The 24,240-nt window shown below is 43.2% G+C and overlaps 1 protein-coding gene across 1 annotated transcript; it reads right to left on the reverse strand.

Annotated features, from left to right (window-relative positions):
* Positions 1-1,764: 1,764 nt before the first annotated feature.
* On the reverse strand, positions 1,765-2,200 carry LOC122702723 (ragulator complex protein LAMTOR5-like). The gene has a single exon (XM_043916476.1). The coding sequence runs from the start codon at positions 2,167-2,169 to the stop codon at positions 1,894-1,896; it is 276 nt and encodes a 91-aa protein (XP_043772411.1). The 5' UTR covers positions 2,170-2,200; the 3' UTR covers positions 1,765-1,893.
* Between the last annotated feature and the right edge of the window lie 22,040 nt (positions 2,201-24,240).

Here is a 24,240-nt window from a genome sequence, read left to right on the forward strand (position 1 = left end):
TACCTTTTTGTCTGAAAAATGAAAATCCTCTTCAGATTTCTTGCAGTTATAGAAAACAGGTACTAATGTAGGTTTTTTGTAAAATTGAAGGGGCATAAAAGCGAACTTTCCAAAAGTAGAAGTGAAGTAAAGTGGCTCAGTCGTGTCCGACTCTTTGCGACCCCATGGACTGTAGCCCACCAGGCTCCTCCATCCCTGGAATTTTCTAGGCAAGAGTACTGGAGTGGGTTGCCATTTCCTTCTCCAGGGGATCTTCCCGACCCAGGGATCGAACCCAGGTCTCCTGCTTTGCAGGCAGACACTTTACCATCTGAGCCACCAGGGAATCCCTTCCAAAAGTAGAGGATACGTGTATTCTCATTATCTACTTTAGGAAAGAGATGAGAAAGGTTAAGTCACACAGCTGAGAAAGACCTGGGATTTGAACCAGCTATGGATAGCTACAAAGTCCTCTTTGGATGAAACTTATTGTCTCTCATATTGCCATGGAGGGCTTTAGACTAAAAGAAAATGTTCTCTAATGTTAGATAAGTTCATGGTGTAATGAAAATGGTGGTTTCTGGCGACACCTCTATGACTTCATCTTTCCTGACTGAATAAATTAGTTTCTTTTTTTCTGATTCATATTTCATGAGCATATGTGGTTTAAGCCAACTAGAAATTCTTCAAATGGCTACACATCTCAGAACATGGAATCCTAGTTAGAGCTTCAAATTTCTGGTCCGGAATCTAATCCCAAACCCTACTCCAAAAAACAAAAATAAAACACAAAGCAACAGAAAGCTGTTTGCCCTGGAATAACAATCTTAGAAGTCAATATGAATAATCAAATATTGAAGATAATGGCTCTATGGACCAAATTTGATCATTAAAAACAGTGATAATAAAGGATTATAACATTGAACAAAACAATAAGGAAATGGAATCTAGAATTCAGAGTTAAATGTTTTTAAAAGGTGGGATGGGATGCTTTTTTTTTTCAACAAATAAATGATAGATAATAAGTGTAGAAGGAATGAAATAATCAGAACATTACCATTTTGCAACCACTGATGAACTAATAAATGCTTTAAGCAAAGATTACCAATAGTTGCTAAACCACTGGGTAAAATGTTTGGGGAGAACAGGATATTTCCTAGTCTCAGAGTATTACTTCTCTTTTATTCTTCATTACTGACAAAGGGTAAAAAGTACCTTTACAACAGAGAAATCTGATGGGCACCACCTGAACCAAGCTGTCAAAATTAGCATCACCAATAACAGGGCAAATTGATATACACCTCCTGAGGACTTGCAATGGGAAATCCCCAAAATGTCCATGTTATGTTCTTGCCAAAAAATATTTATCCAGAGTGCCTGATCACAAGGAAACAATCTGGCAAGTCCAGGTTTAAGCCATTCAAAACGACAACTGGTCTGGACTCTTTAAAAATGTCAATGTTGTGAAAGGCAAACGTGAACAACAGGTGAGGAGATGGTTCTAAGTGAAAGGAAACCAAAGAGCTATGACAAACAAGTGCAAAACAAAGCAACAGTCGATCCTTGATTGGATTGAGGGTGAGGGGCCTGGAATGGGAAAGACTTTTAAAGATATTTCTGGAACAATTGGAAAACTTGGGACTTTGAGATAATAGTATTTCACTAATTTTAGATTTTGTGGATGTGATAATGAGATTGTGTTTTATAAGAAAATGTCTTTAACCTTTTGGAAAAGCATGATGAAGTGTTTGCAGTGAAGTATCAAGTGGTCTGCAATTTACTTTCTTTTTTTTTTTTTTTTTGCATATTACATGAATGGTTTAATAGTTCTATGAGATAATTAACATAATGTATGACTGAGTCCCTGTGACAGGCTGCAGAAGAACTGATATGCAGGAGAACTGATACGAGATGTCAAGAGGCCATTTTGTGCACTGCCACTGTGATGCCATCATGTTTCTGGATCATAATGTTCCCATTATCTGATTCTAAACACACCACAGGAATATCAGTGGGGTCCGAGGTTAGCTTAGCTGCTTGCTGGGCTAGAACAGATATCACCCCAGCATGCTCATCTGACAGGGTTCCACGGCAACCTAGATTGAGTCCTTGTGAATCTGTGCACAGGACTCCAACAATGGATGAATTCTTCATTGTGTCCTCCAAGTGCTGCTCTAAGGTAGCCTCCATCTCGTAGCGGGTCGCCTCCTTCTTCGCCACTGGTGTCCTGCAATTTACTTTCAAAAGGTTTACCATGTATGTGTATGTGGATAGTGAAGGGATTCAGAACAAGCCTCCCCGAAATGTGCCATTTTACCATGTGAATTATTTTGAGCTGAAGATAATGGATAGCCAAAAGACTCGGGAAGAACTTTTTACCTCCCCTTAACTGCCTGAAAGAATTTAGATAGAAGGCCTGGCTCAGAGACAGCTATTACCAGAGATAACTTTCATCTAAATGACCTCTCTGGCAAGCGTGTGTGTGTGCTAAGTCACTTCAGTCGTGTCTGACTCTTTGCGACCCTATGGACTGTAGCCCACCAGGCTCCTCTGTCTGTGAGATTCTCAGGGAAGAATACTGGAGTGGGTTGCCGTGCCCACCTCCAGGGGATCTTCCTGACCCAGGGATCGAACCTGCGTCTCTTATGTCTCCAGCACTGCCAGGTGGGTTCTGTACCACTAGCACCACCTGGGAAACCCATTTGTTTGGCAGAGCAACCACTTAATTGCCAAATGTCTGCTCTTCTTGCTGTCCTGAAACTTACCCCCCACCCTTTGAAGTCCCAGGCCACTGTCCCATTACTTATCTCAGGGTGGCATCTAAGCTTACAACCACTCTTGCCCTCAGGTCTCAGATTCCTATGGGGGTCCCATGTGTATGTAATTAAATTCATTTTCGTCCTGTTAATCTGTCTTACATTAATTTGATTATTAGACCAACCAAAGAATCAAGAAGAGTAGAGGAAAAATTTTTCCTCCCCAACACTAGATAGATAGATATAGATAGATAAACAGATAGATAAAGAATAGACAATCTCAAGTATGAAAGGAGAAAAAGAAGGATATTTAAGCGAATGCTAACAACTGTTAATCTAGGTGAAGAATCCATGGATTTCATTGCTTTTCCTTTCAACTTTATTATAAACTTTTAAAAATTCAGAAAAAAATTGAGGGGAGGAAAATAAGGGTGTTGGAACAGAAGACATCTCCATTCCTTACCTTGTTGGCATTTGAACAATGCCAAGATCTGAAACAGGTCATCCTTGGAAGATGTGTTCCTGTCTGAAGCCCTGGGTCAGGTCAACTGTCCTCATTGCAAACCGGCATTGAATGTCTAGCATTTTAGTTCTATGCCCTTGGAAGCTGACCATAGGGTGCTGGCTCCTTCCTTGAATCTGGGACATCACGATGATTGTCTGGGACTGGCTTTGATAGACAAGAGGATATTCGGGCATTGCTGGGAGACTGTGAAGGGTGAGTCAGGAAAAGAAGGAGATGAGAGGGCAGAGAGATGTCTGCAGCCAGGAAACAACTCAGGGGATGTGTGGGAAATGTGGAGGAGGGGAGTCTGGAAAAGGATGAAGGAGCAGAGGCTTATCTAAAACCACTTTAATACAAACATAGCAGCGGAAGACTTATTCAGTCTTGTTTACTTACCTACCACAGGTTCCCACTGTGAAGTAGGAGGCACCACTTACCTGCATTTCCTCATCCTGCAAGTGAGCATAATTCCTTCCACATTCTTTCATCCAAGCCATCCTTTCCTTACAAACAGCTGGTCTTCTTCAAGTTAATGTGCCTAAAGGAAGGAACAAAAAACTTCAGCATTGGAATAAGTGTGGAGGCAGATGGTAGGAGGGCACAGGTAAAAACAGGAAGACCATTTTAGAAGTGTTACAGGCATCCCAGTGATGGGTAATGGAGGCCTGGACCAGGGGGTTACAGGAGAAGTGGTCTGAGGCAGTCAAATTCTGGATGCGTTTGCAGGCAGAAGTCGAGTGTCACACTGCTGCCCGGCCTACAAACATCACCAGCCCCTCCAGAGGCCTTTCAGCATCCCTGTCTCTGTGGTTTACATTCTTCATTAACTGAAGGGTTTGGTTTTTAGAGCCACAAGGCAATTGGAGTAGACAGATGAAAGCAAATCCATCTTTGATCCTGGAAGCTCAATTCAAAGAGCACGCCTTTCTGATAAAGATGAGTCAGCAACTTCAGAGGAAGTCAGATTCAGCTCAACAAAAGGTTCCACCTTCTCCAGGAAACCTAACTTCGCAATGTGATGCCTGCCTCCTATGTCAAAGGCAGTCTCATCTATACCAATATCTTATCTGACATGAGTATTGTACTTTACCAATGTTTTACACTATTTGGAGAGGTCTTTCCTAACTCCTGGACTAGATCACACTCCCTGTTCTATTTTCCCATGGTGTCCTAGTCTTCCCCTGTTATAATTCTCACTATAGTGTGTTGTAGATATTTGTTTAACTATCTGAGCTTCCCAGGTGGCTCAAACGGTAAAGAATCTGCCTGCAATGTGGAAGACCCAGCTTCAATCCCTAGGTCAGGAGGATCCCCTGGAGAAGGGAATGGCAACCCACTCCAGTATTCTTGCCTGAAGAATTCCATGGACAGAGGAGCCTGGTGGTCTACAGTCCATGAGGTCACAAAGAGTCAGACACGACTGAGCAATAACACTGAATTTGCCTTTCTTGCTAAATTGCAAAGCTTTATGAGGAAAAGACAATGCTATACCTCTGGTACCTAACATAGTGAATTCTTGAATTCTATTCTTGAATTCTACTTGAATATTCAAGAATATTGAAATTTGAATATTCAAGAATAGAATTCATCCCTACAAGTGAATGAATAAATAATTAGTAACTTTTAATTTTCAAAACAACTTTTGCCAAGTGGGTGTTATTGTCTCCACTTCATCAGTGCAGGGAAGGAGCTATTGGGAGATGGTCATCACAAAGCTAGTTAGTGGAAGAACTAACTGGCAGTGGAAACCAGGCCCCAATCCTCTCCATTACACTCCACTTGGAACCTAGAAGAAACACCCATTCATTTAGTCAACACACACTTATTGATTATTCCTTACATGTCAAGCTTTACTTAGGGAACATATGCTCATGGAGGACATACTAAAAGGAGTAAAATTTGTGTTCAGATGTGGGAAACAAGAAGCAGAGAAATGGACTTGCAAACACTTAATTGCATTATAGGGTGGTCAGTACCAAGGGCTCTCCTAGGAGGAATGTCTAAATCTGCCCGGGTGAGGGAAGGTTTTAATGGGTCTATTTCATTTGGGTTTGGGAAAGAAAAAAAAAAAAGGTATTTTTCTAGGAATAGAACAGGAAAGGTTATTAAAGGATAAAGCTCATCACTGGCATCTCCAAAGTTGAATAACTTCATTTCCAGCTCTGTTACTGACTCTCCCATCCTACTCAATTCCCAGAAGCTGGCTTCAGGAAATGGAGGAGTCAGTCCCAGGACTCTAGGCTTGCTTAACTCAAAAACAGTCAACACAACAGGAGACCCACAGTGCAGAGCCAGGGTGTGTTATAGGGCTTGCCTATGTGGGCCAGCATCCACAGGTTAAAACATCACCTATATGAATGGCATTTGTTGGAGTCAGGCAATGCTCAACTCTCACCGTCACACATGTGGCTCCAACATCTGATTTAAATCGATATATAAAATTTATTTTTGCTACAAATAAAAATGTAGGTCATCAGGTCATCTGACATGGAATAAAGTGAGTTACAACTCGCTGTGAGTAATGGCGCTGGAGCAAGGGAAGACCACTGGTTTATTGAAACCTAGGAAAAGTCATCTCCTAAGAGTATAACAGACCAGCCAAAGGCCGTCAACTTTCCTTCTGAGATGTGGCGCTGAAGGCAGCCAAGAGACAAAGGTTAATCTGTGAGCACTGTCATACCACATTAGGAATTGGGGACCAAGGGGCAGCTATTGCCATAAACAGTTAATTGACAGGAACTTTTAAAATAAGAAGGCTTAGTGATCATATTTACATTTTAGAAAGATAATGGACAACAGTATGTTAGGGGAGCAAAGGACAGAGGCAGAAAGATTGTTTAGAAGGTTAATAAAAAAAAACCATGAGAGATGATGAGGCATCTATCCGGTTAATGAGAATGAAGAGGAGGAAATGGATTCAGAAACTATTTAGGAAATACAGTCATCAAGACCTGGATGACTAATCGCATGTCAGGGGTGAGAAAATAGGAAGAGGAGAGGATGACTCCTGAGTTTCTGACTTGGGAAAGTATTTGGATGGTGGTTAGAAGAGAAAGAGAGAGTGGGAAAGAGAAAGAGAATCCTTTGTGTGCATGTGTGTGTGTGTGTGTGTGTGTATGTGTGTGTGTTCAGCTTTGTAACTGTTGAAGTGATTGTGGACCACTGACATAGGTTTACAGTAGGTAGCTGGATATGTGATCTGCAATTTAGGAGAAAATACCTGTGTATGCCTGTGGCTGATTCATGTTGATATAGGGCAGAAACCAGCACAATATTGTAAAGCAATTATCTTCCAATAAAAAAAAAGTAATCATTAAAAAAAACATTCACCACATTTACTTTATCATTTTCTCTCTCGTGCATATTTACTATTACATACTTTAGTATGTACTTCCTTAAAATAAGGATCTTCTCTTACATAACCATAGTACAATCATCAAAATCAAAATATTAACACTGATCCAGTGTTATTTTTTAAACTACAACTTTTGCCAATTGTCTCACTCCTGGGCTTTATCACAAAGAAAAATATATTTTCCAGTCCAGGAACAAACCCAGAATCAAACGTTGCATTTTATTGTCATGTGGCTTTAGTCTAATCTAGAAAGTTCCTCAAACTGTCATCTTTCATATCACTGACATTTTTTAAAATCACAGGGCAATTACTTGTAAAACTGTATTTGGATTTTTCTGTTTTCTCATGATTCTACTTACATATTTTTGACTAGAATTCTGCAGAAATGATACGATGTCCTCCTCAGGGCATCATTTTAGGAGATGCATAATTTTGATATTAACTTTGATCACTTGGTTAGGGAGTAAGATGATATTGGTCAGATTTCCCTTCTACAAAGTTACTATTTTCCCCTTTGAAATTAAGTTAATAAGAATTTGGGGAAGATGCTTGGCAACTCCAATAAATGTTGTGCTGCTGTGTGTGCGCTCAGTAGTGTCTGACTTTTTCCAACCCCATGGGCTGTAACCTGCAAGGCTCCTATGTCCATGGAATTTTTCAGGTAAGAATACTGAAGTGGGTTCCCACTTCCTTCTTCAGGGGATCTTCCCAACCCAGGGACTGAACCTGCATCTCTTGCATCTCCTGCATTGGCAAGTGAATTCTTTACTACTGCATCACCTAGGAAGCCTATAAATGTCATGTTTTTCATCAAATTTTCATCTGCTGATTTTAGCATTCATTCATCTTTCCTGAAACAATATTAAGGTGACTGCAAAATAGTGATTTTCTAATTCTGTTATTCATTCTGTCATTCATTTCTTTTTACTATATATTATAAAGACCAACTTTTCTTCCTCCTCCATTTATTTATTTCTTTCAGTCTCAACTCATGGATTCCTAGCCTATTCAATGAGTTAAAGTCAACAACTATCTTTACATATTTTGATACTCAAATTGTTGCAAGTTGGCTGTTACAGGCCCCTTTAAGCTAAATTCTGTGTCCTTTTGACATGTACCCATCCTTCTTGAGCACTTTCCTTATCTGAGATGATTATTTTTAATAGGGCACATTACCATCTTGATAAAATCATGCTTCTGTTTGTAAGGAACAATAGGAAAAATGGAGATTATGTGGGCCACCAGTTGAGTCTACCACACCTGGCTCCTCTCCATCCAAGAGCTGGTGGCTTGAATCCAGGCCGACAGTCTTGCTTTGTTCTGACAAAACAACCTTGCACCCACATTTCAAAAAGAGCCTTGAGGCCTTGTAATTTCATCCAGGCCTTTCCTCACTGTTATCCTTTACCACCATCCAAAATGAGTGCTCCTAGGGCCAAGGCCCTGTGTTGCACAATTCCAGGGGTTGTCATTCATATTAGGGACTATGAATGACCGACCAGAGCAAGGACTGACAAACTTTCTGTAAAGGGCCAGATAGTAAAAACTTTCAGCTATGTGGGCCATTTGATTTGGTCTTTGCAGCAACTACTCGATTCTACTCCTGGAGTGTGAAGAGAGCCATAGACCATATGTAAATGAATCAGCATGGCTGTGATCCAATAAAACTTTGTTTATAAATACTGACGTTAAATTTCATGTCATTTTCCTGCATCATGAAATGCTACTCTTAATCGTAATTTTACAAATGTAGAAACCATTCTCAGCTCGTGGGCTCTGCAAAAATAGGCAGCAGGTTAGAGATGACCATAGTTATCCACTCCCTGCCCTGCTCAGCCCAGAGCTGTCACAGGCAGTGGCCCTGCCTTCAGCCAGGTCTCTTCTCTTTTACCCTGATCTCTAATCTGCCACCCTGCTCTGAGTTTTCTTTCCAACTTCTGCCCTGTCCTTTCTCAGGCCTTTTCCTCTGTGCCCCAGAACCTCCATTCAATTATAAATAAACTTCTTTTCACCTTTTAACCCTCTAGTTCTGTCTTTAACAGCATAGTGACTGTATTCCCTAAAGAACTTTCTTCCCCTGTTGAATTCTAGAATCGATACTATTCATTATCCCACGCCTGTGGGCATAGGAGGTGGTGTTGGCACTCTCCATATTCCTCATTCCTACTTGGAAAGCTTTTTTCTTCCACCCTCTCCAAAAACCCCTTCCTCAAATAATAGCTAACACACACTGGGTCAGACTTTCCCAACCTCTAGCAGATATGTACCATTATTATCCCCATTTTGCAAGGGCATAGAGAGGTTAAAGGTCACTCAGCAGCGCCAGGATTCTAATCCCACCAGTTCGCGCTTACTACCAAGAAATTACATTGCTATTTTTTTTTTAATATTTATTTATTTGGTTGTGCCAGGTCTTAGTTGTGGCAAATAGGATCTTTAATTGTGGCATGCAGAATCTAGTTACCTGACTAGAGAGAAATCCAACTCAGGCCCCCCACACTGGCAGTGTGGCATCTTAGCCACTGGACTGTCAGGGAAGTCCCTTCATCATGATTATGCACCATGTGGATAACTATCCACCATTCCAGCCCACTCTCCATTAGCAGTTTAGTGTATGGGCAGACACAGATGCACATAACTTGAGTCATTTGAAGAAGATTTACCAGAGGAGCAATTTATAAAACAGTTTATAAAAGTGTAGGGCAGTCTTCCTCATTCTTTTATCATTATCATCCACCCTAGGGAGAAAAACTAAATCAATTTACTATTAACTTTACTAATTAACTAAATTAATAAAACATCCAGTTCACCCCGACCCAATCGATTCTTGCCACTATAGTGAAAGTTTCTTTCTAACTAGAAACCGTGGGTGCCTCTGGGACAGCGAACTGAATGGTTGGAGGCGGGCAAGAGGAAGACCTTTTCAGCTTTTGAATGTGGTACAATATTCATGTATCATCTAATTTTAAAATAAAATGTAATTTTAAAAATTGACCTAAAATGCAAATATGGTCATTCTTTCTCAGGCTCAAAACACTTTTGTAGCCCATCTGCCTCCAAATCCAAATCCAAATTCGTTCACATGTCATATCAGGCCCTTCAGCATGCTTCTTTAGCCTCATCTGTACCACTTTCCACCTTAAACCCTGTGTCTAGACATGTGAATTACTGAAAAGTGAATGCATTCCCTAAGCAACTTTCTTCCTTGGCTGCCAGTTCTTTTTATATCAGGCATCCATTTTTTGTATGGGCTTCCCTGGTGGCTTAGGTAATAAAGAATCTGCCTGCAATGCAGGAGACGAGGGTTTGATCCCTGGGTTGAGAAGATCCCCTGGAGAAGAGAATAACTACCCACTCCAGTATTCTTGCCTGGAAAATTCCATGGACAGAAGAGCCTGGAGGGTTACAGTCCACAGGGTGGAAAAGAGTCGGACACAATTGAGCAACTAACACTTAATGTATCTGTTTTTGTATGCTTACAGTTTCTACATCTTTAGCATGAAAAGCCTCCCCCTTCCCACTCTCCTTCCTCCTGGTGAATTCTTCTTCATTCTTCAAGATCCAACTAAAAGAACTCCTCTGGACTCCCATGAGAATAGCTGCCCATCTTCTCCTCCATGCCACCGCTCTAGAGTAGGTGATTAAGAGCACAAGCTCTGACGTCAGACTTGTGTGGGTTTAGATCCTGGATTTGTCACATACCAGTTGGTGACTTTGGGCAAGTTATTTAACTTCGGTGCTTCCGCATCCTTATTTGTAAAATGGAGATTAAAATACATAGTTCCAAAAAAAATTAAAAAATAAAATACATAGTTCCTCTCTTAGAAGGAAAGTATTCATTCAGCAAATATTTCCTAACTATCTATCATACATCAAAACAGGAAAAAAATTGCTGCTATGGCAGAACTTAGATTTTAGAGCAGAGTTTGGCAAACTACAGTCCCTGCACCAAACTGAGTCACCTGTTTTGTAGATAAAGTTTTATTGGAACACAGCCACACCCATTCATTTATGTACTGTCTGTGGTCACTTTCTGTGCTATACTGGCTGAGATCAATGGTTGTGACATAGATCAAAGGGCTGGCAGAGCCAAAACTATTTACTTTTAAGAAAATATTTATTGTTAAGAAAAAGTTTTTTAGCCCCTGCTTTGGTGAAATTGAGTTCATATATGTAGTTTAAAATTTAAAAACATTGCCTGGCACTTGGGAAGCTCTCAGTAGATGCCAGCATTATTAACATTACTGCATACTCTTACAATAACGCTTAGCTGCTCAGTAACAGAGAAGTAAAGAGGAACCAGAAGTTGACAGCATGGAAGCTGCTGGAGGAAGAGTTTTAAGAAGGTGGAAGTGGTCAGCTAGGTTAGGTTACCAATCCATACTGAAGAAAGATCGCCAGATTTAGCAATCAGATAAAGAGATCTAACCTCAAAACAGCTTGCGTGAAGTTTTGTTGTTGTTTAGTTGCTAGATCATGTCCGATTCTTTCTCGACCTGGTGGACTGTAGCCCGCCAGGCTGCTCTGTCCATGGGATTTCCCAGACAAGAATACTGGAGTGGGTTGCCATTTCCTTCTCCAGGGGATCTTCCCAATGCAGAGGTTAAACTTGCATCTCCTGCAGCTCCTACACTACAGTTGGATTCTTTACCACTGAACCCCCAGGGGCCAACAACAACAATAAACCTCAGAGGTGCTTGTGTGAAGTGGTGAGAACAAAAGCTAGACTATGGTAGGTGTAGGAGGGAATGGAAATGAGGAAGAAGAGATAGGAAAGTAGAGATTATACAGCTACGGGAGAGCAAGTACTGAGATAAAAATGAACACATTTAATCTGCTACCAGCATTTTAAAAGATCTGCTAACCAAAAATATCAGGTTTGATATGTTGGAGTATCTGATGGTTTTTCTGCTCATCCTTTACCATCTGAGCCACCGAGGAATCCCCTAAGCTGTTTGGTGTTGGGTAAAAGGTTAATGGTTAAAATTTAAGTCCAGAACTAGAAGACAGACTTTAGGTGGAACCTTCAAGTCCAGGCTATTAAAAGATTTATGATGATGTTGCTGATGATAATGTTTGTTCTTTTTGTGATGTTTATCATTGTGTTAACTGGTATGAAATGAGAATTCCAATACAAATGATGATGTAAATTTACTTACAGATTATTTATTGTTAATTGTGAAACAAAAATGATACAGGTTTTTTTTTCTTTGTTCATTCTATAAATATTTTCTGAGTACTGTGCTTGCACTACACATTCTGACAGATAGGTGTGTATAGCACTTAGCTAATTTGGTCACAGCTTTTCCTATTCCCTCCAGGAACTTATGATTTAGTTGGTGAAAAAGGCCAGTTCAAATGGATTCAATATTTGTTATAAATCCTAAGGTACTAGTATAGAAGGGTTACAGTAGGGACTCAAGAATAAAATAATTTATACAAAACTATTGTTCCAGCTGTCAATTATTTGCCAACTATTCTTATATCTATACATATGTGCATTAAGACTAAAGAGAATGATGTCAACTCACAGCTGCTTTCTAGAAAACGTGTATGAGACATTTAGGGTTCTGAACATATGCATATGATCACTGAGGTTTTTGTTAAGAGTCTAAAGATATGTTTAGTATGATCTTATTTTTGTTAAAATACATATTGTATTTTATTCAAATATAAATACTATATAAAGGAAAAAAGTCTATAAAGATACACATTCAGAATATTAATACGGGTGATACCAAGGAGGTAGGATTATTGAAATGTTATTTCCCTTGCAATACTTTTTTGCACTTCAAATATTTGTACAGTGAACAGGGCTTACTTTCATAATCACAAATAACAAGGGAAAAAACCATCACATGTTTTGAGCACAAAACCTATCAGTTCAGTTCAGTTGCTCAGTTGTGTCCAGCTCTTTGCAACCGCATGGCCTGCAGCACACCAGGCCTCCCTGTCCATCACCAACTCCCAGAGTTTACTCAAACTCATGTCCATTGAGCTGGTGATGCCATCCAACCATCTCGTATGTACTGGTAAAAAGTGGCTTAAATAACAAGGATGTACTATTACACATGACCTAGAGTCCAGAGGTAGGTGAGTTCTAAGTCTGGTTAACTTAGGAGCTCAACAACTTCAGGATTCTTGGTCAGCTCTTCTTTGACTATTTCGGTTTTCACCTCCTGGGAGCGCTGAACATCACTGGTAGAGGGGAGCACTCCCTCTAACCACATATTTCTCTTTTGTTCATAGATTCATATCTTTCCCAGAATTTCCCTAGCAGACACCTTTCATTTTACTGGTCACCCTGTGACAGTTCAGTGTAAGGAAGAACAGGAAAAAAAAAAAAGAAACACCATCCAGTTAAAATAAGAAACCATAGCCACCCCTAAACCAAAAACTAGAGAAAGGGATTACCATCACCGCCCTAGACCAGCAATGCTCAGTAGAATTTAACGTGAGCAAAAATGCAGGATAAAAATGTACAGCTCCCTGAGTAGTTTTTGGAAAGCCAAAAGCAACTTTTCATTTTCCCCTTCAGGAATGAGCTTCCACATCAATAAGCAACAATGCCTCCCATCACCATAACTAGAACTAAGTGCCAAGGGTACATCCTATATTATTCCAACAAAGGCACCTTAATTATGGAATCTGGACTTTGAGTTCCTGAGGTATGGTTCTGGATGTGACCCTGACTATCTGCGTGGTCTTAATGGAGTCCCTTGGCTTATCTGGTTCCCTATTTCCTCATCTTAAACCAGGTGGTTCTTTAATGTTCTTTCAACTTGAGTACTCCATGATTTTATTAATATACTACTGTTCAACTGTGGACCTTCCCAGCCCTTATCTGAAACCAGAAAGCTAAGCCAGTAACACACAAGGAGTCACTCAGAAAGGCATTTTCTCTGATGCCATGGAGCAAAATGTACTTGTAGAAGAAAAGAAAGAAGGCAAGACATGATGACTTGTCATTCACTTACTCAGTAAGTATTACAGGGTACCTACTCATTAGAAAACACCCTGATGTTGGGAAAGATTGAAGACAGGAGAAGAAGGGGACGACAGAGGAGATGGTTGGATGGTATAACTGACTCAATGGACATGAGTTTGAGCAAGCTCTAGGAGATGGTGAAGGACAGGGTAGCCTGATATGCTGCAGTCCATGGGATCTCAAAGAGTCGGACATGACTGAGGGACTCAGTTCAGTTCAGTTCAGTTCAGTCGCTCAGTCATGTCCGACTCTTTGCGACCCCATGAATTGCCGCATGCCAGGCCTCCCTGTCCATCACCAACTCCTGGAGTTTACTCAAACTCATGCCCATCGAGTCAGTGATGCCATCCAGCCATCTCATCCTCTGTTGTCCCCTTCTCCTTCTGCCCCCAATCCCTCCCAGCATCAGGGTCTTTTCCAATGAGTCAACTCTTCGCATGAGGTGGCCAAAGTACTGGAGTTTCAGCTTCAGCATCAGTCCTTCCAATGAACACCCAGGACTGATCTCCTTTAGGATGGACTGGTTGGATCTCCTTGCAGTCCAAGAGACTCTCAAGAGTCTTCTCCAACACCACAGTTCAAAAGCATCAATTTTTCGGTGCTCAGCTTTCTTCACAGTCCAACTCTCACATCCATACATGACCACTGGAAAAATCATAGCCTTGACCAGATGGACCTTTGTTGGCAAAGTAATGTCTCTGCTTTTTAATATGCTATCTAGGTTGGTCATAACTTTCCTTCCAAGGAGTAAGTGTCTTTTAATTTCATGGCTGCAGTCACCATCTACAGTGATTTTGGAGCCCAAAAAAATGAAGTCTGACACTGTTTCCACTGTCTCCCCATCTATTTCACATGAGGTGATGGGACCAGATGCCATGATCTTAGTTTTCTGAATGTTAAGCTTTAAGCCAACTTTTTCACTCTCCTCTTTCACTTTCATCATGAGGCTTTTTAGTTCCTCTTCACTCTCTGCCATAAGGGTGGTGTCATCTGCATATCTGCGGTTATTAATATTTCACCCGGCAATCTTGATTCCAGCTTGTGCTTCTTCCAGCCCAGCATTTCTCATTATGCACTCTGCTTATAAGTTAAATAAGCAGGGTGACAATATACAGCCTTGACGTACTCCTTTTCCTATTTGGAACCAGTCTGTTGTTCCATGTCCAGTTCTAACTGTTGCTTCCTGACCTGCATACAGGTTTCTCAAGAGGCAGGTCAGGTGGTCTGGTATTCCCATCTCTTTCAGAATTTTCCACAGTTTATTGTGATCCACACAGTCAAAGGCTTTGGCGTAGTCAATAAAGCAGAAATAGATGTTTTTCTGGACCTCTCTTGCTTTTACTGAGGGACTACACGACAACAATTGTAGCCAGAGTGACTACAGGATAAGAGAGAAAAAGATGTGTTCTCTGCTCTCCATGAGCTTGGGAGACAAACAGATATTAAATTACAAAAGCTGTAAAGAGCTCTAGGACAGAAGACGATGAGAGCACACAATGGAGGAGCACCTAGCCCAGCTAAGAGGAGGGGACAGACGCCTCCCTGGAGCAAGTGATACTCGACTGAGGCGAAGAGTATTTGGTTTCCTCTCCTGGCATCATGGGAAATTGCCTGGCCTACAGGGCATCTTATCCTATTCTTTATCTGCTTCTCTCCTCTGACTTAACTGATTTTCTGTTCCTTTCTTTGGTGCCTTTGCCCAGCTGTCTGCACATCTGGGATCTGGCGAGAGGACCACAGGGAAACTTATAGCAAACTGAAGGTTTTTATTTCAGATCCTTCCACCACCATGATTTCTATAATCATCATTATCACCTCCACTACCATCAATTCCACCACCATAACACTATCTTCACCACTACCTCTCAACTTTTCATCACTTCCCCATCAAGAGTACCACCTCTTCCACCATCAGAAAAGTATACAAGTGAGCCTTGCTTTAATTCCAAAATGATGCATAAAATCTGAGTTAATTTAATGAACAAATTGAGATGATTTTTTTGCTTTGCCAAATTATTCCAACTATAGTAACCTTAAGTAATATTTCCCTAGTGTTTTTTATATATGTTTTGGTGTTTTTGGTTTTTTTAACAAACATTTCAATTGTCTAGATCTCTTTAGGGATATAACTATTTTAAGAAGAAAGGCATATCAGAGACAGGCTTTTTATGCTGAGGAAGAAGGGAAAAGCATAAGTTCATAAAGTCTCTCTTTATTTGCTAAACTATTGAGAAGAGTTTTATAGCATGCACAAATCTATTAAATATTAAGCACTCTTAGTCAGTTAGCCATAAATCAATGATTGTAAAGGCAGAGGTTAATTCTATCAATAGTACTCCTATACATATATAGGATACCTATATGTAGACATACAATACTTATATTTTTTCCGATGGTCATGTATGGATGTGAGAGTTGGACTGTGAAGAAAGCTGAGCACCGAAAAATTGATGCTTTTGAACTGTGGTGTTGGAGAAGACTCTTGAGAGTCCCTTGGACTGCAAGGAGATCCAACCAGTCCATCCTAAAGGAGGTCAGTCCTGGGTGTTCATTGGAAGGACTGATGCTGAAGCTGAAACTCCAGTACTTTGGCCACCTCATGCGAAGAGTTGACTCATTGGAAAAGACCCTGATGCTGGAAGGGATTGGGGGCAGGAGGAGAAGGGGACGACAGAGGATGAGATGGCTGGATGGCATCACTGACTCTATGGACATGAGTTTGGGTGAACTCTGGGAGTTTGTGATGGATAGGGAGGCCTGGCATGCGGCAATTCATGGGGTCGCAAAGAGCCGGATATGACTGAGTGACTGAACTGACTGAATACTTTTTTTAAAAATATTTAGTTAGCTGTATATTTTCTAATATATGTATCATATATTTGTATAAATCATTATAAACCATATGTGTGATCAATGTATATTATTATAATAAATATCCTTCTCTAATTGTGAAATTGGGTTAGAGATTGAAGTAGACTATAAAAAGGTTACAGATTCCTCCCATCCTTGTATGCACATCCCTTGCCATGTGACTCTGCTCCTCTTCTCTTCAAGAAAGTGAAGAAAGTGAAAGTGAAGTTACTCAGTCATGTCCGACTCTTTGCGACCCCATGGACTGTAGCCTATCAGGCTTCTCCATCCATGGGATTTTCCAGGCAAGGGTACTGGAGTGGGTTGCTATTTCCTCCTCCAGGGAATCTTCCCCACCCAGGAATCGAACCCAAGTTTCCCATATTGCAGGCAGACGCTTCTTCAGGAAGGAGAGTCTGTTTCCCTGGGTCTTGACTTTTGACTCTGGGTTGGCTGTGTGACTTCTCTGGCTAATGAGATAGTATTAGCAAATGTGATGCAAGCAGAGGCTTGAAAAATGCATGCACTTTGGGGTTTACCCTCTTGCTGATCTGGGAACCCTGCCATCCCCACCATGTGATCTAGTCTGGGCAGGCCTTCTAGTGGTTAATAGAGCACATGGAGCAGAGATGAGCTCCTCCAGCTTAGGCTAGACCAGTCAGACTGCCAATCACCAAATACAGAAGAGCCCCTCCTGGTTCATCCAGCCCTAGCTAAGCTGGCTGAGGTTAGAGCAGTCACCCTGTCGAAAAACTGGAAACTCATGAGATAATAAAGCATTTATTTGATTTTTGGCCACGCTGCCCTGCATACGGGATCTTAGTTCCACCACCGAGGATCAAGTTGGCACGCCCTGTAGTGGAAGCAGAGAGACTTAACCAGTCAACAGCGGGGGAAGTCCCTTGTGGTGGTTTGTTACACAGCAAAAGCTAACTGATAAAGGGACCATATCTTACTGAATTTTGTTTTCCTCTTTTCCTTTTACCCATTCCAAAAAGCTTGGGTAGAATGTTTGGTTTATTGGAGCCACAGTTGCTACAAACACATGATCTTTCATTTTCTTCCAATTCTACAAGTTTATGTTCTTTTATATTATGAAACATCCTTTCTCAGTTATGAGCTTCACAGAAGAAAGGGACTGGGGAATAAAGGCAGAAAAATTAGGCATGAGGTTAAGAATGAGAAGGGAACTGGAGATGGGAGATAGGGTGGCGACAATGGGAAACTGAGGCCAAAAAGAGAGGCTGGTACAACTCATAAAATGTTGACTAACTTCCTGGGAGAAGTCTGTTCTATTAAATCAGAATCTCTGTGAAACTCCCTGGCACTGACCCCAGATGTCCCTATGTTAAATTGCAAACATACATTCTAAAATTCCCTTATGTTCCATTCCTTAGTTCCTCTCAATCTTTTTCACTCTCCTAAATATGGCTTTCTATTTTGGTAGTTAGACTTATTTTGGCTGGAAGTGACAGAAGCCCAATTTGATCTAAAAAGTCCAGATCACCCTCAAGCTTCAGGCAAGGTTGACTCCAGTTGCTCAAATGATGTCCTCAGGGAACTGTCCCTCCATTTCTATCTCGAGGTTCTGCTTTCCTATGTTCTAGCTTCTCTTTATATCCCTCAATCCCCGACATACTTAGTTGGTCTCAGAGTTGAGTGGTAGCAACTGTCTGTTGGTGACAAAGCCCTTCTCCTTTTACCCTAATCATGTTAAAGACACTAAGATACATCTAATTTCCCAAGTCAACAACTTGGAAGTTATCCCAGACCTTTCCATTAGTCTCCATATCTAATAGGTCAGAGAGCCAACTCATTTCCATCCCACTTGTGTCTTTGGAGTTATTTTCCATCTCCATGGCCAATGCCACTGTGCTTTGTCATGCATTATTATTTCTGTCATGGAAGAAGAAAATTTCTCCCTAACCAGCCTTTGCTTCCTGCAAACCATTCTCCATGCCTGGAGTAATCTATTAAAAATGTAAATCTGAGTCTAGCATTCCCTGCTTAAAATGTCTTATGTAACTTATATATGCTGCTCCATAAGTTTGGGGTACAAACATTATTCCATTTGGAGAGTTTTCCAGTGGATCACTTGAACCTCAGATGCCCTGTTGGCAGAGCTCTTGGGTTGAGTTCCCCAGAAACAGAGCCTGAGTTGGGGATGTGTTGTTGTTTTAGAGGCCTCATTGCTTCCCTGCCACTGGACTCTGACTGAGCTCACTCATCCATTTTATTATTTGGCCTAATTTATAATAGTCTTGGAATAGGAGATTGAAGATTGGTGAAGATCTTTCCTTCCAAGAGGCCAGGAGATCCTCATGTAAAATGCTGTGTACTTATTGCCAAGCTCGGCCTACTTTGGGTCTCAGAGTGGGGCCTTGATGCAGTCATAAAGGATTCTTTTATGTCAGAGTCAAAAACTCAAATGCCTACAGGAGCCAGAAGCCTGACAGATGGGCCAGCCGCCATTCACCAAGAGTCAACTGTTACCAAGCAAGAATTTGGCACTCATAGTTCCTGCATCTTTGGAGTATTTTTTAAGAGGAGCCAAAAACCTTGATTTTTATGTGAAACAATCTGACTTTAAACTGTTAGATTCTTTTTTTTTTTAAAAAAAAAGGTAAGCATAAACAGGATTTATCTGGAGCCTTTTCTGACCATTGGGCTATCAGTTTCCAAACCCCAAGACAATGGATGCCCAAAGACTATGTTTGTGCAAACAAGGGGCCACTGCAAAGAGCTGGGACTGGACAAAGCTCAGCTGTGAACCTGCTAAAAAAGATTCCAAGACTTCAAGATAGTCTAACCTCCTTTAGCATGACCTCTGTTGCCTCCCAGACCCATCCTTCTCAGCCTTTCTCTTACCCTGGCTCCCCACCCTGCCACACCTTGGGGCTTCTGGGTTCACTGGGCTGTCGGTTATCTATACCGTCTCACCTTCCTTCAGGATGTGGCTCAGACACCCCTTCCTCTGGGGAGCCTTCCTTTCCCTTACCTCTGCTTTCTCCCCTGCTTACCTCATGTTTTAGAGGCATTAGCCATTGCCCTAATGTTTTCTGTATGGGACTGTTGCTTCACCTGACAGATAACCTTGGAGGGCAGGACCCTGGGTTCATGGCCCCTATAATCCCAAAGCATCACAAAGGACCTGGCATTTTAAATCCAGGTCGGAGCAATGAGCCTCCGGTTTGAAAAATAATGACCAGGCCACTGCCTTGCACTTACCGGAAACGCATTGGTGAAGAACCAGTCATTTTATTTTGAGAAAATAAGTCGAAACTTGGTGTTTAAGAGAAAGGGTTAAAAAAAAAACAACCCTCTGCACACTATCATTTTTAAAACAACCATGTATTTGTGAAATACAGTTGGGAGGAATAAGTTTTTGTACTTCCTCATCTTTGGACATAGCAGAAGCTTCTAAGAAAAAAGAGAGTGGCTAAACTGACCCGCAGCACTGCTCTTCTTCCAGACCTCAGAGGTCCCCAGGGCTTTTACAATCAGGGATGTCTGCTGCCTCCAAGAAGAAAGGGAACCAGCTCCTCCGACTGAAGCAACACTGCTCGGAGGAGAAGGCGAGTGAGCAGCCACAGCCGAAAAGACCCTTTGCATAATCTACCTTACAATGAGGCTGGAGAGTTGTAAACTGAAACTCCAGAGGCAAACCATCAGCGGTTACGTTTTCTCGATGAGACGGTTGCCCAGCCCTGTCAATCATTTCTTCTTGCTTTCTCTCCCTCCGGGACACACACGCACACACATACACGCGCGCGCGCACACACACACAGAGCTCGGTGGACCGCTGCCTTTTCACACACACACACACAGACACACACACACACGAGGTTCGGTGGACCGCTGCCTTTTCACACACACACACACACACACGAGGTTCGGTGGACCGCTGCCTTTTCACACACACACACACACACACACACACACGAGGTTCGGTGGACCGCTGCCTTTTCACACACACACACACACACACACACACACACACACACGAGGTTCGGTGGACCGCTGCCTTGACTTTCTCTCCCCTACCTGAAGTGAGCCTTCAGGAAGCAGCGAGGTTTCATTCATAATACATGAACTCAAGGGAGCAGGGAGGCAGGGATGAGAGCCTTTCATCTCTGCTATTTAAAATCCCAGCCTTGCAGCTCAAAGGGAAAATGACCCGGGAGTGAACGCATCGGAGATGAAGTATTCACGATAACGGGACCAGCGAGCGCGTCAGCGGCCCGCCCGCCGGCTATTTATACCGCGCCGATTATGCAATCGGGCTCCAGCCATTCATGCCGGGAGTGGGACGCCGCGCCCCGCAGGGGCATCGTTCCCGGACGCCGGGTCAGTTTCTAAGTTTGCATCATCCCCTTCTTTACGAGAGAGCTTGGGTTTCCATTCCGGCCGGCGGGCCTGGTGGGGGAGAGGGCGGAGCAGGCGGGCTGCACATTCGTTTGGCACACCCCGGCACACACGACTGCTTGTTTAAACAGAAAAATAAAGGCACCCGAGCGCCCGGGGCGCGGCCAAGCTGCGCGCAAGGCTGGGCTCCCGGCAGACCGGAAGGAACTGATAAAGCTGGCGCTAATGATACCCGCTCCCTCCCGGGTCGGAAGTGTCCTCCGAGCGCCGGTCATTGAGAAATACCGAAGGGGCAGGATGAGGGTGAGATGAGGACAGGCGGGGCGCAGCTGCGCACGCCTCGCGGGGCGGGGAGCGGGGGGCGCTGCGGCAGTGGGGGGACTCCTGAGGGCCGCGGTCGGGCGGCACAAACCACCTTAGGACACAGTGGAGTCCTCCCCCAACCACCCCTACCCTGCAACCCCTCTAACCCTGGGGGAGGGCGAAGGGAGTCACTATCACCAGCCCACTCCCGAGAGATCTGCACCCGCGCCCAGTCAGACCCCGACGGGCGAGAAGTGGGTGGACGCAGAAAGTGGGCGAAGGACAAGAGAGAGCGGATAGTGGAGGAGAAAATGTCCGCTTCTCCCCGCGCCCGTGCGGGGCGGGAGGGGGCGGGGGCCGAGGCCGGCTTCCGATTGAAACTAGCACTGCGGGTCTACTGAGCATGCCCGTCCCGAGGCCGCCGAGGGTCGCTCGGGTTCCGGGCTTTCCGGGCGGCCGGCCCGGAGGATTCGGGAGGGGGTGCTCGCCCGCCCCGGACTCGGGCTCGGAGGCGAGTAGGTGGGGGTCCTACGGGAGACTCCGCGGGGTTACCCTGAAGTTGTGAGCAGATCGACATTACTTTTGACACACTCTACGAGACACCTTTCGCTTGCCTGTCCCTTGTTTTGCTGTTTGTCGGGGCGAGACAGGGATGTGGGTATTTAGCTCTTTTCAGCAATGTCATTAAAACCCTGAATCCGTGATATCCCCTATTCTGGTAACTATCCAGTAGGCTTTGATAACACCCTGGTATTCCGATCAATAAACATCTGAGTTATTCACTCAATACCGCCATTTATTCTCGGAGCTGCCAGTCATAGTTAGCGACTGATGCGGGAGGGTGACCTGCTTGGGACATTTTCATCAAAAAGATTCCTTTTGTGTAATGAACAAGGCAAAAATTGGAAGGCTTTCTTTAGAGGAACATAAAGGACCAGGAGTGAAAGGGGGAGCATTTGATAATCCACTGGCTAAAGGGAAGAAAGGGTTGCCGTTAATCTCGTATTTGCAGTGTGCTTAACACAGTGCCTTCATTTTATAGCCATTTAATCCTCCAACAACTTTATGCTGTGGATACTACCTTGTTACTACAGGATAGTGTGAGGCTCAGAGAACTTAAGGACCTGCTGGAGTTTGGCAACAGAACATCCAAGTTGGGACTTGGTGACTCTTGGACCTTGGAATGTTTTCTTTTGCTCCTGGGTTGGGCCGGTCATTCACTGTTAGCAGGGAGCTGGATGAATGAGTTGTAATGACACAGATTCAGCTTGCCTACCTGCAGAAAATAATCATCTCACCTGTCACCTTGTCATTTGAGTACTCTGAACTAGAGGATGAGGCCCATTGGGTGGATATTTCTGACAAGACAAATGTTCATGTTCCTGGAAGTTCAGGAATGACTGAATAGGAATTCTTTCAAACATTGCTGAGAAAAGCAACAAATGGGCAAAGGTGAGAACTGGGTAGATGCCTTAGTCTCATGGGGACTTAGATGCCAATGAGGTCTTGCTTTGTTCAGTGCTTTCTCATAGACCCTCAGTGGTCTCAAAGACTGAGAAAGACAAGTGTGGCCTTGTAATCCTTATTTTATAAAGAAACTGAAGAACTGCTAAAAGCCTCACTCAGGGTCTCAGGGCTGCTAGGAGGAAACCAGAACCTAGGTGTTCCTCCCCTGTCTAGTGCCCTTTTTACCAACACATACCACCAGCACTTAGCATGGAGTGGTTGATTGGGTTTAACCCCAATCTGTGTCCAAAAGATCATGGTTAAGATAAACACGAAGCCTAGGGTAAACCACTAGTTTTCCCTTGACTCAAGGTAAAAACTCATAACTTTCTTCAGAGTACTGTGACTCTCCAAATACATTCACATACCCTTTACCTATGCAACACTTGTGGCATATATTTAGTCTTCTCTTAATTGGATCAGTGATTACCATTAAGTTAAAATTTTTTGTGTAGTGTTGGGACATTCAGGGGAATATAAAAGTGCTTGGAGAGCAGGAAGGAACAGAGACTATATCTCTTGCTCCCTAGCAAGACCCCAGAAGGCAATATTCACTGGCTATGGAATTTCCAGTAGCAATGTGAAGCCCCTAGTTTAAACACTATAAAGAATTTCAAGACTGCAACAGAAGAGCATCAAGCCAAGTAAAGATCCTGGCACAGTTGTGCAGGTTGCTTGCCCTTTGCCTAGACAGTGCTGTGTTAAAAAGCACGGTCCTAGGCCAGGTTAGGAAAATAATTTAAAAACAAAGGGGAGATAGAGCAGGAGCAGGGGTCCCCACCTCACTGTGCCAAAGCCCATGGAGCTGGCAACCTCTGGGCCAGAAACTGTGGCATTCAAGGGCCTAGGATAAGGACCATCCTCCACCAACTTGAGATTTACTGGATAATTTTTAAAATATATTTGGGTTTGCATTTTAACCTGGGAAAGTCCTTCATTTCTACTGGAATGCAAACGCTCCTGGCTTGTGTTGGATTTTTTTTTTTTTTTTACAATGTACAAATAATGATTCCTTAAAAACGCTCAAGCCCCTACCAAGAAAAGAGATCCTGAGACTCAAGTGAAACTGAAAAGCCTCTGCCATTCAGAATCTTGGTAAATGCACCTGTTCCGCCCCCACCCTCCCGACCCAAGGTGGGGGTTAGTTGGTTTTCCGAGGGCCAGCAACCCTCCGGCCACCCCCAGAGATCCCTGTCTTCCCCCTCCTCCTCTTCCCTCGGATTTTTAATCCAGGGGTTTGGGAGAAGGGAGGGAACCAACCGGACGCCAGATGTGTGCAAGTCCCCCGCTGCCACCTCCTCCCTCCTCTCGGGCATCTTAAAACCCGGAGCGCTAACGCGGGAGGATCCGGAGTTAAACGCGGCGCAAACAACTCCGCTCCGGGGCTCCTCAGGGAGTGGAAGCCGGGAGGGACCTGGGGGGCGGGGGGAGGGAGGGAAGGAAGTCGGGCATGCTCAGTAGGCTGGACAAAGTTTTTTTTTTTCCTCCTTTTTTTTTTTCGGTCGCAAGTAGGAAGCTTTTTGCACTCCACCACCTCTGGCCGCTGGGAAGACGTCATCGCTTCCGCCCTACTTCCTCCTCCTGTTGGCGGTGGTGAGAATCCAATATGGAGTAAATCGGTAGAGTCGAGAGA

This window comes from Cervus elaphus, chromosome 11 (assembly GCF_910594005.1).
Source record: "Cervus elaphus chromosome 11, mCerEla1.1, whole genome shotgun sequence".
NCBI classification, from domain to species: Eukaryota; Metazoa; Chordata; class Mammalia; order Artiodactyla; family Cervidae; genus Cervus; species Cervus elaphus.

Bases quoted from the DNA above. Each gene is read 5' to 3' on its own strand.
- LOC122702723 (XM_043916476.1), bottom strand. From the start codon at position 2,169: ATGGAGGCTACCTTAGAGCAGCACTTGGAGGACACAATGAAGAATTCA.